We start from the raw sequence: 13734 nt of genomic DNA on the forward strand, positions 1-13734 counted from the left end.
GTGTTTCATAGGAAAACATACCTCCAATGCTAATTTAAAATAATATTTTAAACAAACTCTTCAACAAGAAAAGTTAGACTTCTGTCTTATTACTGAGAAGAATTGTGACTTTGTCCCTTTAATGTTAATAAACTCAATTCCTCCGATTATTTCTTATCCTTTAATTGTTCCACAATTAAAATTATTTTCACATTGTCTATAAATGGAGATATAATATAGTTGAGTCTATTCAACATAAAGTTTGACCAAGGGGAAAAAAAATGAATGATTCCTTTTCTCTGATAATTTCACATACTCGTTTCAGAATTACTGTAATACAATTTCACATTGTAGGCAATATTTGCTGAATTCCAGTTTTTGTTTGTTTGTTTGGTGTTTAGCTTTTGTTTCCCCAACTTAATTCTGAAGTTTCTGTGATCATTTGCTGCTGATGGCCTGTAGGTGTGACTGTTTGTGGCAGGAAAAAAATTGGTAGAAAATGTAATATATTGACTCTAGATATATTATTTATCATTTTTCCCTTCAACCTACTTTGACAGTCTTCTCACTAAAAGGTTATAGGCAGTTTGAGAGTTGCCAGTTGTTTCCTTCTTATTTATCACTTTGCTGGCCCAAAAAGAGCTCCGCAGGACACATTTTGAAAATAATTGGCCTAACGACTAAAGAAGGATATAATTTAATATTTGAAACATTATTGAAAGGAGAAGGAGGCATTGCAAACAATGTGCTGGGACAACAATTATAAACTGGGACTCTCTATGGTAATTGGGAAATATGCATACTTTATCCAGACTACCTATTAGACTCCTATTTGAAGGTTATTCTTGACTAGATGCCACGTATGGTAGTCCTTGCAATTCTAATTGGAAAACACTAAAAGTGTGTTAAAATGTTTTATATATATGTATACACATATACATATACATATATATATATATCATGGCTAATATTTGGATAATACATACTTATAATAAATAATTATACATATATATTCTTTACATATGCATGTTTATGATAAATAAACTCTCATTGTGAGTGAGAAGGCATGAGCCATGCTTATTCATATTTATATGTAGTATCTCAGTGTACAATATGTATTTCTTGAAATTTTAATTCAATTCAATTTAATACAATTCAATAGTTTCTGAACATTTACTACATGAAGCGAATGGGTTATACATTAAGACATAATGACAAGCAGGAAATTAAAGAACTAATAGTCTAGTGAAAGAGAAATGGGTAAATGACTGCAATACAACAGGGAGTTCAGTGCTTATAGTAGAAATTCATGCAGATAACATAGAAAAACTTAATTTTAAGGGCCTATCATTTCATATTACCAAGATGAAGCTTGAATAAAAACCATAAGCTTAATATATGAAACAAAGTAGAGAAAAGGGAGGGTAATTCTCAGAGAAGGCCAGGTACATATGCAAAGCTCTGTTTCTAGAGAAGTTGCTTTATGCAAGTTAAAAGAGATGAGACTGAAAAATGGTCAGATATAAAATTACTCTAAGTGATATGCTCAGAGTTTTGAAACTTATTTGGTATATGATGGGAAATACTGAAACTTTGACAGTGAAAGATCAGATCAGAATTGTATTCCAATTCTAGGGGTCCAGAGTTGAGGGTATATCTCTAAGCAGGTATTTGGGCAGTAAAATAGGCATCAAACATATTTGAGTAACATTTCATAGATAATGCAGAGAATGTCTTTGGAGATTGACTGAGTTTGAGATGGCGGGGGTCATTGAAATCTAGGTCCAAATCAACCAAGACCCCAAAGGTAACAAAGGTAACATGAGAGTGGACATGGATGCATCAGAATATATTAGAAAGGATAATGAGGTGTCTGTGGGGAGTATAAGAAAACTACCTAGAAAAATTGAGAATTGTAAGCTTGGAAGTCAGGAGAGATTTCAGGTCAGAAAACACTTCTACAACATACAGATCATCCTTATTTGGTGAAAAAGGAACACATTATGTAGGTTTGATGAATCTTGGTGAAAAATATAGTGAAAAGGAAAAAAAAAAAGCTTCAAAAGATAGAAGTCTGGAAAATCCCTAAGATTTAAGAATAAGAATAAGAATCAATCAATCAATCAATCAATCCAAGAACGGGGATACCCTTTACCAAAGAAAAAAGAAATAATAAAAGGCCATCAAAGATTTAAGAGGAGAAACACAGGGCCATCAAGGGGAGGAGAAGAACCAGTAGTTTCATAAAAGACAAGAGAGGAGAGAGTTCCCAGATTGTAACACATTTAATGAGTATGAGCCAAGAGGAAATTATAAATGTCATGCATCACTGGAAATCATCACCACCCTTGTAATAATTGAGAAAGTTTCCCTGGAAGGAGAGAGCAGCATAAATAAAGCAGACGAACTCTCTTTGATAGCTACCTGAAAACTAGAGTTCTTTATGACAAAGATTATAGTGGGGGCATTTGTGGCAAGATAGTCTTGGGAACTAACCCAAGGCTTTAAACAGGGCTGGGGAAGAATTCATTAGAGCATGGATTCTAGCTACTAGATGGCCATGTCTGGTAAGCAACTAATGCCAAAATACTGAAAACTGCATGGCACAATAAATATAGGAAAATATATATATAGTAAATGCATAGCTAATATGTCAATATTATCATATTAATACTATGGTGTTTCTAACCAGGGACAATTTACTCAGCAGTAAATCCAACTAGCCAAACAGTATGCAACTGTTCAACACTGAAAAAAATACATAAGTATTTACTGTCTTTGCCTTTAATAGGAAATCGAGAAAATAGAACCATGGACCCTATACTCTCCAAATTCTACAGAAGTTTTCTATAATACTAGAAATCTTCAACTAGATAGGCATAACAACTTTAAGAGAGTCAGAAAGTGAGAATAAATTTACACAATATATCAGAAGAATTTTATCTCATCCAGGTTGACAAGTCTCCTCTATTAACATACAGTTCAACATATACTAGGGTCCAGTGGCTATTTACCAAATTAATAAATACACAATAATTAGCACAGGGCTACAAATTGCTTTAGTGCCCCTGAGATACCAGATTTATATCAGATTTATATTATATTATTTTTATTATATCTTGGTTCATGGGTTAAACACTGTACTAGACTACCTTTTAAAGATTTTCTGAGCTGATAAATTCTGCATGCATTGTGGTAGAACTAAGGATGGTATCTCAAGTCAAGAATATCACTGAGGTAATTGGTGGAAAATTTCACATCAACCCAGAAGGTGAGCAGGTGTCAAAGCTCTCAAAATTTGAAAAATTAGTCAGGAAAGGATCAGCAAGTATGTAATTAGAGTCATCATACCCTGTTTAGCTGACATAAATGGCTAGTTCTCTTGCTCTGAATACAAGATCTTATTTATTGAAATTTCCAGAAATTTTAGCAAAGTATGGAAATAGCAAAGGAAAATAGAAAAAAAGAAAAGAAAAATTTAAAAAAGACCCATAAACACAGCAATTTGAATGTGAATCTTAAAAACTAGCTACACTTCTTAACCCTAGTGATCCAGAGGGGATCTGAAATGGCATGTAAAAGAGCACATGGAAACCTGATGCCACTACTACAGCTGATTTTGTTTTCCTATGATGGCCACAATAAAATTTCCTTCCCCTTATGTTCTTCGTACAATGTGACTCCTACACTCCTCCCTTCAGGAGATGGTATATACTTCTACTCCTTGAATCTGGCAGAGGTATGACTATAGCTGAAGTGACACTGAAAATTACAAGGCTAGTTCATAAAAGTTCTGTCCAATTCTTTGGGAAATCTTGCTTTTAGAACCCAACGCTTTGATGTGAGGAAGCCCAAATAGCCCAGGAAAGACCTACATGGAGTAGAAATGAAGTCTCCAGCTCACAGCCCTCACTAAGCTGGAACCAACAGCCAGAATCAACTTGCTAAGTTTACCATTTGGAAAGTGGTACCCAGCCCTTAGTCAAAGTGCCCCCCAGCCCTTAGTCAACGTGCCCTAGCTGATGCTGTGTAGAGTAGGGATGAGGTGTTCCCTCAAGTCTGCCAAAAGTGCAGTTTTATGAACAAATTTAAAGATTGTAATTTGAAGCCACTAAGTTTTGGTGATGTGTTATGCAGTGACTGATAATCAGAACAATTGCCTAATTTTGCAAGTAAACATATTTAATTTTTTTCTACATGGCAATAAAAATATAATGCTTAACAAATAAATACTTGCCATAAATATTTAAATCTGTAAAACTAAAATTCTCTTTGTTTCACCGAATGTTAAAGAATGGGTTGATATGTTTAAAAATGATGACGAAGCATTCCAGTTTGATCATTCTGGAATTTATAGCATACCATTTAATTTAAGATACATGATTTTAAAAGAAAACACTTTTTACTTATTAGCTATAAGGTTAAGTTACTTAAACTCTGTACCCCAGAGATCTCATCTATAAAAAACCATAATAGTGGTAATTATCCACAAGGATTTAAGTTAGTATTTTTGTAGAATTTAGCACAGTTCATGACAAACTGAACAATCTTATAACCATTAGTCATTATTGTCATTTACCCCAAATCTGGAGCATGACTTTGTCTCTAACATGAAACTGTCTAGGAATGAGAGAGATGCTTAGTCTGTAATCTGGAGCAGAGAGGAAGGGATACTCAAAGATCCTTTATAAAGTCAATACACTTTGCTTCTCAAGCAGTAACCTCTGTCTTTATTTACTTCTCTCAGTACATCAAGTACTGGTTCATTGATTTTAGTCTTATTATATCAGTATTCCCCTTCTCTTGGGATCTCACTGGTACACCAGCTACACAAATTAACTCAAAAATAAATTAATACTAAAAATATTTTTTGTCATGATTTCAATTAAGCCTTTCAAAGAAAAGTTCAATGTTCACATCATTAAGGTTTCTCACTGATATTCAACAAAAATAATATCATGACATATAACTTTAGGTAACCTATGAATGTTTGTCTAGACAATCTCTACATTAGCTTTTTTGTCTGCAAAATTACTCCATTTAGCTGAAAATTTATATTATTTTCTTCACTCAATGCACATAACATTTATTCTTTTTTTTCCAGCTTATTTTTTTCATACAAGCCAACTAGACCAGTAAACATTTATGCCAACAGACACAAAAGTGATTTTCAACCATTTAAGAGCTACTGTTAGTAAAGCTAGCAGGTAAAACATTGGATAAAGTAATTGGTAAAATATAGGATAAGAATTCTTTGAAGTGACTGGAATGCAGTGTAATTTACACTTAGGAGAAGGGATTTCTGTTCTATTCTTTTAAAAAATTTCGTATGCAGAGAGGACCCCCAAACCACAGTTCTCAAATGTTTGAGAAAAAAATTCAAATACCTTGCAACAAATTCTGACATCATCAGCCATGTTACTAACCCAGAAGGCTGAATGCTTTCCAGAGGAACAGCAAAGACATTAATCAAATAGTTCACTCCTAGGAATTTGACTGCTCTAAAAGAGAATTCATTTTTTTCTTTTTTTTTTTTACTTTTAAGGGAGAAATTGATATTTTAGCTTAAGCAGGATATCTGTTAGCCTTATAAGTTTTATTCTTAGGTATGTATATTTATCATCCAGGCAGGTCTAAGGTATGAATTCCAGGCTGACAGCGAGTTAAGATTTATCAGAATTGTAAAAAACAAATGCAGAATTGAGTGTAGAAAATATGTACTCATGCCTTAACTTTTTGTTTCTTTAAAATACATCTTTAACTAATAAATATTGAATATTTGAATTCAGGATTCATTAGCTCCCACCTCCAAACAGCCAAGCAAAATCTCCAATAATATTTCAGGACTCTAAGAGACAAGAGAGTATACTGTTGACTTGTGTGTCCTCTAACTTAGGGCTGCATGTTTACATGTGAATTTAAGGAAATGCTGGAGTCATTTCTTGGGGTTTCCCAGTACATGTTGGCAACTGAAATTTGTTATGCTTTACACATCGAAAAAAAATAAAATAATCAGAGTCAAAGGGGCTGTTGCTTCATGACATACTTTCAACTTTGTAAATGATGTAATTATGCATTATGACCAAAAATTTACCCATACTGTCTCAAAATGGTTTTGGACATACATATTTTTCAATACCAATCTAGTGAAGTTTGCTATTTTCACTAAATATGTGTTCAAAACACTTGAACAGGATCCCACTGGGGTTAGAGAGGTGGAAGTGAAGAAGAAAAGATGGGAGTATGCTTACCGGAGTTCTCAACTCAGGTATGGCAGCTTGATAGGTGAGTGGGCGACAGTCATGAGTGTTTGGCACAAGGACACAAGGAAGAAACATTGGACCCAGGTCATCTCCATCTAGAACATCCACTGTGAGGGTGGTGGTAGTGGTTCGCCGTTCATTCAGGTTTTGTGCACGGTCCTGTGAGAGAGGAAAAAAGAAAAAGAACACGAGATGGATGCAATGATCCCTCTAGCTTGACTAAACTGTAGACAGGTTTCTTCCAGAGTGTAGGCATCTGACCTTACTTTTCTCAGAGCATTTACTTTAGAAAACTTCCAATTGTAAATACTTTCTCCACAGCTTTGAGATGTCAACCTTCTCCCAGCTCAAACTTTTGCCAGTTTTATAACCCAGGACTCTTTCTCCAGGACCTAGGAATCATCCCATTGAAATGTAATAATTAATCAAGGAAGATAGAGCTTCTATCTCCCAGTGCCTGTGGGAGGGTAGGAGCCTAACTTCCATAGAAGGCTTTCTCCAAGTTGTGAAACTATCTCCCATCATGAAGATACAGGAATCTTTACTTTTCTTTGAGAAGGCCAGTTAACAAACAAAGATGACTCTTGATTCCTTCACTCCTTCCCCTACCCCAGCATTTTTTTTTTTGTTTTTGATAATGCTTCAACAAATTTAAGTTTATGAGATAAATATTGGTTATTTGGGGAAAAAAAAGAAAGAAAAAAAAAAAATGAAGGGGTAAATAAAAGAAAGAAAACCCACCAGATCTGCTATACTCTTATTGGAGAAATGCTTTTGTTTGTCTCACATAAGATTGCCTATTACAAAGTATTTTGAGAGCCTTCCTTGTCTCCATGTAGCCTGCTGGCATCACTAAAATAACCTGTTTCCAAGTTTCTAAATGAGAATTGTTTTATTTCTTCATACTTTGGGACTCTAAAAAGCTACAATTTCTGAGAAGAGTGCCCTTGTAACAGTAAAGGGAATTATGTTTCCACTTTTTCTCTTTTCCACTAGCCACAATATTGCCAAGAGAGCACAGCTTTTTATTTTTTCCTGTTTTTTGGTTTTGTTTTGTTTTTCTATTTTTACTGGTTGTAAAGAAGTGTTCTAAGGCAAGATCTCAGAAACCAGAAATCTCTATTGATGGAATTTTGCAAGTGCAACCTTTCTGTAATGCAATAACTATGTGACTCTGAAACAAAGCAGGACCCTGTAGGGCCCTCCCAGGTACAAATCCTTTCCGTGTTCCCCATTTCTTGTTTGTAGGTTTCATCCAGCCTCCTTGACCTTCACTTAGTTCCAAAGGGCAGATTCAAACAGTTGTTAACCAGGAAAGTGAGGGAATGCAGAAACAAAGGAGGAGCAATCAAGAAACAATCCTGCGAGTAGAAGCAAGAAGAACTACAATCCTGCAGCCTGTGGAAAAAAATCACATTCACAGAAAGATAGACAAGATGAAAAGGCAGAGGGCTATGTACCAGATGAAGGAACAAGATAAAACCCCAGAAAAACAACTAAATGAAGTGGAGATAGGCAACCTCCCAGAAAAAGAATTCAGAATGATGATAGTGAAGATGATCCAGGACCTTGGAAAAAGAATGAAGGGAAAAATGGAGAAGATGCAAGAAATGTTTAACAAAGACCTAAAAGAATTAAAGAACAAACAGAGACGAAAAATACAATAACTGAAATGAAAACCATGCTAGAAGGAATCAATAGCAGAATAACTGAGGGAGAAGAACAGATAAGTGACCTGGAAGACAGAATGGTGGAATTCACTGCTGTGGAACAGAATAAAGAAAACAGAATGAAAAGAAATGAAGACAGCCTAAGAGACCTCTGGGACAACATTAAACACAACAACATTCGCATTATAGGGGTCCCAGAAGGAGAAGAGAGAGAGAAAGGACCTGAAAATATATTTGAAGAGATTATAGTTGAAAACTTCCCTAACATGGGAAAGGAAATAGCCACCCAAGTCCAGGAAACGCAGTGAGTCCCATACAGGATAAACCCAAGGAGAAACACGCTGAGACACATAGTAATAAAATTGGCAAAAATTAAAGACAAAGAAAAATTACTGAAAGCAGCAAGGGAAAGACGACAAATAACATACAAGGGAACTCCCATAAGGTTAACAGCTGATTTCTCAGCAGAAACTCTACAAGCCAGTAGGGAGTGGCATGATATACTTAAAGTGATGAAAGGGAAGAACCTACAATGAAGATTACTCTACCCGGCAAGGATCTCATTCAGATTCGATGGAGAAATCAAAAGCTTTACAGACAAGCAAAAGCTAAGCGAATTCAGCACCACCAAACCAGCTCTACAACAAATGCTAAAGGAACTTCTCTAAGTGGGAAACACAAGAGAAGAAAAGGACCTACAAAAGCAAACCCAAAACAATTAAGAAAATGGTCATAGGAACATACATATATATAATTACCTTAAACGTGAATGGGTTAAATGCTCCAACCAAAAGACACAGGCTTGCTGAATGCATACAAAAACAAGACCCATATATATGCTGTCTACAAGAGACCCACTTCTGACCTAGGGACACATACAAACTGAAAGTGAGGGGATGGAAAAAGATATTCCATGCAAATGGAAATCAAAAGAAAGCTGGAGTAGCAATACTCATATCAGATAAAAGAGATTTTAAAATAAAGAATGTTACAAGAGACAAGGAAGGACACTAGGTAATGATCAAGGGATCAATCCAAGAAGAAGATATAACAATTATAAATATATATGCACCCAACAAAGGAGCACCTCAATACATAAGGCAACTGCTAACAGCTGTAAAAGAGGAAATCGACAGTAACACAATAATAGTGGGGGACTTTAACACCTCACTTATACCAATGGACAGATCATCCAAAATGAAAATAAATAAGGAAACACAAGCTTTAAATGACAAAATAGACCAGATAGATTTAATTGATATTTATAGGACATTCCATCTAATAACAGCAGATTACACTTTCTTCTCAAGTGCGCATCGAACATTCTCCAGGATAGATCACATCTTGGGTCACAAATCAAGCCTCAGTAAATTTAAGAAAACTGAAATCATATCAAGCATCTTTTCTGACCACAATGCTATGAGATTAGAAATGAATAACAGGGAAAAAACCGTAAAAAACGCAAACACATGGAGGCTAAACAATACCTTACTAAATAACCAAGAGATCACTGAAGAAATCAAAGAGGAAATCAAAAAATACCTAGAGACAAATGACAATGAAAACACGATGATCCAAAACCTACTGGATGCAGCAAAAGCAGTTCTAAGAGGGAAGTGTATAGCTATACAAGCCTATCTCAAGAAACAAGAAAAATCTCAAATAATCAATCTAACCTTACACCTAAAGGAACTAGAGAAAGAAGAACAAACAAAACCCAAAGTTAGCAGAAGGAAAGAAATCATAAAGATCAGAGCAGAAATAAATGAAATAGAAACAAAGAAAACAATAGCAAAGATCAATAAAACTATAAGGTGGTTCTTTGAGAAGATAAACAAAATTGATAAACCATTAGTCAGACTCATCAAGAAAAAGAGGGAGAGGACTCAAATCAATAAAATTAGAAATGAAAAAGGAGAACTTACAACATGCACCGCAGAAATACAAACCATGCTAAGAGACGAGTACAAGCAACTCTATGCCAATAAAATGGACAACCTGGAAGAAATGGACAAATTCTTAGAAAGGTATAACCTTCCAAGACTGAACCAGGAAGAAATAGAAAATACGAACAGATGAATCACAAGTAATGAAATTGAAACTGTGATTAAAAATCTTCCAACAAACAAAAGTCCAGGACCAGATGGCTTCACAGGTGAATTCTATCAAACATTTCAAGAAGAGCTAACACCCAACCTTCTCAAACTCTTCCAAAAAACTGCAGAGGAAGGAACACTCCCAAACTCATTCTATGAGGCCACCATCACCCTGATACCAAACCCACACAAAGATACTACAAAAAAAGAAAACTACAGACCAATATCACTGATGAATATAGATGCAAATATCCTCAACAAAATACTAGCAAACAGAATCCAACAACATATTAAAAGGATCATACACCCTGATCAAGTGGGATTTATCCCAGGGATGCAAGGATTCTTCAATATATGCAAATCAATCAATGTGATACACCATATTAACAAATTGAAGAAGAAAAACCATATGATCATCTCAATAGATGCAGAAAAAGCTTTTGACAAAATTCAATACCTATTTATGATAAAAACTTTCCAGAAAGTGGGCACAGAGGGAACCTACTTCAATATAATAAAGGCCATATATGACAAACCCACAGCAAACATCATTCTCAATGGTGAAAAACTGAAAGCATTTCCTCTAAGATCAGGAACAAGACAAGGATATCAACTCTCACCACTATTATTCAACATAGGTTTGGAAGCCCTAGCTTCGGCAATCAGAGAAGAAAAAGAAATAAAAGGAATACAAATTGGAAAAGAAGAAGTAAAACTGTCACTGTTTGCAGATGACATGATAGTATACATAGAGAATCATAAAAATGCCACCAGAAAACTAGTAGAGCTAATCAATGAATTTGGTAAAATCGCAAGATACAAAATTGACGCACAGAAATCTCTTGCATTCCTATACACTTATGATGAAAAATCTGAAAGAGAAATTTAGGAAACACTCCCATTTACCATTGCAAGAAAAAGAATAAAATACCTAGGAATAAACCTACCTAGGGAGACAAAAGACCTGTATGCAGAAAACTATAAGACACTGATGAAAGAAATTAAAGATGATACCAACAGATGTAGAGATATACCATGTTCTTGGATTGGAAGAATCAATATTGTGAAAATGACTATACTACCAAAAGCAATCTACAGATTCAATGCAATCCCTATCAAATTACCAATGGCATTTTTTAACGTAACTAGAACAAAAAATCTTAAAATTTGTATGGAGACACAAAAGATCCCGAATAGCCAAAGCAGTCTTGAGGGAAAAAAATGGAGCTGGAGGAATCAGACTCCCTGACTTCAGACTATACTACAAAGCTATAGTAATCAAGACAACATGGTACTGACACAAAAACAGAAACATAGATCAATGGAACAAGATAGAAAGCCCAGAGGTAAACCCACGCACCTATGGTCAACTAATCTATGACAAAGGATGCAAGGACATACAATGGAGAATAGACAGTGTCTTCAATAAGTGGTGCTGGGAAAACTGGACAGCTACATGTAAAAGAATGAAATTAGAACACTCCTTAACACCATACACAAAAATAAACTCAAAATGGATTCAAGACCTAAATGTAAGGCCAGGCACTATAAAACTCATAGAGGAAACATAGGAAGAACACTCTTTGACGTAAATCACAGCAAGATCTTTTTTGATTCACCTCCTAGAGTAATGGAAATAAAAACAAAAATAAACAAATGGGACCTAATGAAACTTCAAAGCTTTTGCACAGCAAAGGAAACCATAAGCAAGACGAAAAGACAACCCTCAGAATGGGAGAAAATATTTGCAAACAAATCAATGGACAAAGGATTAATCTCCAAAATATATAAACAGCTCATGCAGCTCAATATGAAAAAAACAAACAACCCAATCCAAAAATGGACAAAAGACCTAAATAGACATTTCTCCAAAGAAGACATACAGGTGGCCAAGAATCACATGAAAAGCTACTCAACATCAGTAATTATTAGAGAAATGCAAATCAAAACTACAATGAGGTATCACCTCACACCAGTTAGAATGGGCTTCATCATAAAATCTACAAACAACAAATGCTGGTGAGGGTGTGGAGAAAAGGGAACCCTCTTGCATTGTTGGTGGGAATGTAAATTGATACAGCCACTATGGAGAACAGTATGGAGGTTCCTTAAAAAACTAAAAAGAGAATTACCATATGACCCAGCAATCCCACTACTGGGCGTATACACAGAAAAAACCACAATTCAAAAGGACACATGCACCCCAACATTCATTGCAGCACTATTTGCAATAGCCAGGTCATGGAAGCAACCTAAATGCCCATCAACAGACGAATGGATAAAGAAGATGTGGTACATATATACAATGGAATATTACTCAGCCATAAAACGGAACGAATTTGGGTCATTTGTTGAGACATGGATAGATCTAGAGACTGTCATACAGAGTGCAGTAAGTCAGAAAGAGAAAAACAAATATCATATATTAACACATGTATCTGGAACCTAGAAAAATGGTACAGATGAACTGGTTTGCAGGGCAGAAGTTGAGACACAGATGTAGAGGACAAACGTATGGACACCAAAGGGGGAAAGCCACAGGGGGGTGGGGATGGTGGTGTGATGAATTGGGCAATTGGGATTGACATGTATACACTGATGTGTATAAAATTGATGACTAATAAGAACCTCCTGTATAAGAAAATAAATAAAATAAAATTCAAAAATTAAAAAAAGAAAAAATAAGTCAGTAAAAATTGGCTTGATGAATAAATAAAAAAATAGAAAAAAAGAAACAATCCTGCGGTGATAAAGCAGGACCCTGGTTCCTCCTCAAGGAATATATGTAAACATATCTTTGAGTTCTTCTGCAGGAACTAAGGCCCCCACCCAGGTGGAGGATGGTAACTTCAGGGTGAGTATAAGATTCCTGAAACACTGCCCCGTTACCTCACCACCAACCAATCAGAAGGAAGTCTGCACACAGTGGAAGATAACAAAGACTCTGACCGCCCCCTCCCCAAATGATTCATGTGATTAACTTCCCCTTTCCCCCTTTAAAAACTTTCATGGTCAAGCAGAACCTTTAGATTTGGTTCTTGGACACGAGTCCACCTTCTCCAGGTTGCCAGCCTCCTGAATAAAGCAACCTTTCCTTTTCAACCAACAATTGCCTCTTGAGTATTAGCTTTCAAGTGGCGAGCAGCAGTACCTGAGTTTGGCAACAACTCTAGTATTCTTTGATGTTTAGATCCATTATAAGACAGACTGTGGTCAAAACATGGGAAAAAAGTTTAAATTTCCAAAGTGTGGGGATTCACTAGACCCTCAGAGTTCATATACAAATTATTTTAAATTAAAGACATTAGAGATTGAACATACACAGAAAGAAGTCTTTTCGGAGTTTCCCTTATCTTATTAAAAGCAGAAACTTTCGCAAGTGAAGCTGCCATGAATCTCTTCCCGGGGAGAGTTTTATAGCCATGAGAAAAGGAGAAAAAAAAAAAAGAAGAAGAAGAAGAAAAACACTAGCATCTACATAAACACACATTACCACAAACTTTCTTTGTCTCCTGTTTACTCTCCCTAGAAACCCGCTCCTTGTTCCCAAAGAAGTATTTTCTCCCTCCTTGCGCATGAAGTGAGCTATATAAACCCTCATCTTTAGCTGCTCACGGAGCAACTTCTTTTGTTTGCTCTCATACGCATATACTTTATTCTTTCTAAAATACTTAATGAAATATTTTATTCTTTCTCCTGTTAAACTGTTTTTGGGGTTTTTGTTTT

At 35.4% G+C, this 13734-nt stretch overlaps 1 protein-coding gene across 17 annotated transcripts in view; it reads right to left on the reverse strand.

The window, feature by feature from the left end:
• PCDH15 (protocadherin related 15) overlaps positions 1 to 13734 on the reverse strand; it is a 712410-nt gene that overhangs the window by 371721 nt on the left and 326955 nt on the right. For all 17 annotated transcript variants that reach the window (XM_061195806.1, XM_061195799.1, XM_061195791.1 and 14 more), the window contains one exon: positions 6231 to 6401. In XM_061195806.1, coding sequence (XP_061051789.1) covers positions 6231 to 6401 — 171 coding nt within the window. The remainder of the gene's footprint in view (positions 1 to 6230; positions 6402 to 13734) is intronic.

The sequence above is a fragment of the Eubalaena glacialis genome, chromosome 1, assembly GCF_028564815.1.
Source record: "Eubalaena glacialis isolate mEubGla1 chromosome 1, mEubGla1.1.hap2.+ XY, whole genome shotgun sequence".
NCBI lineage: Eukaryota > Metazoa > Chordata > Mammalia > Artiodactyla > Balaenidae > Eubalaena > Eubalaena glacialis.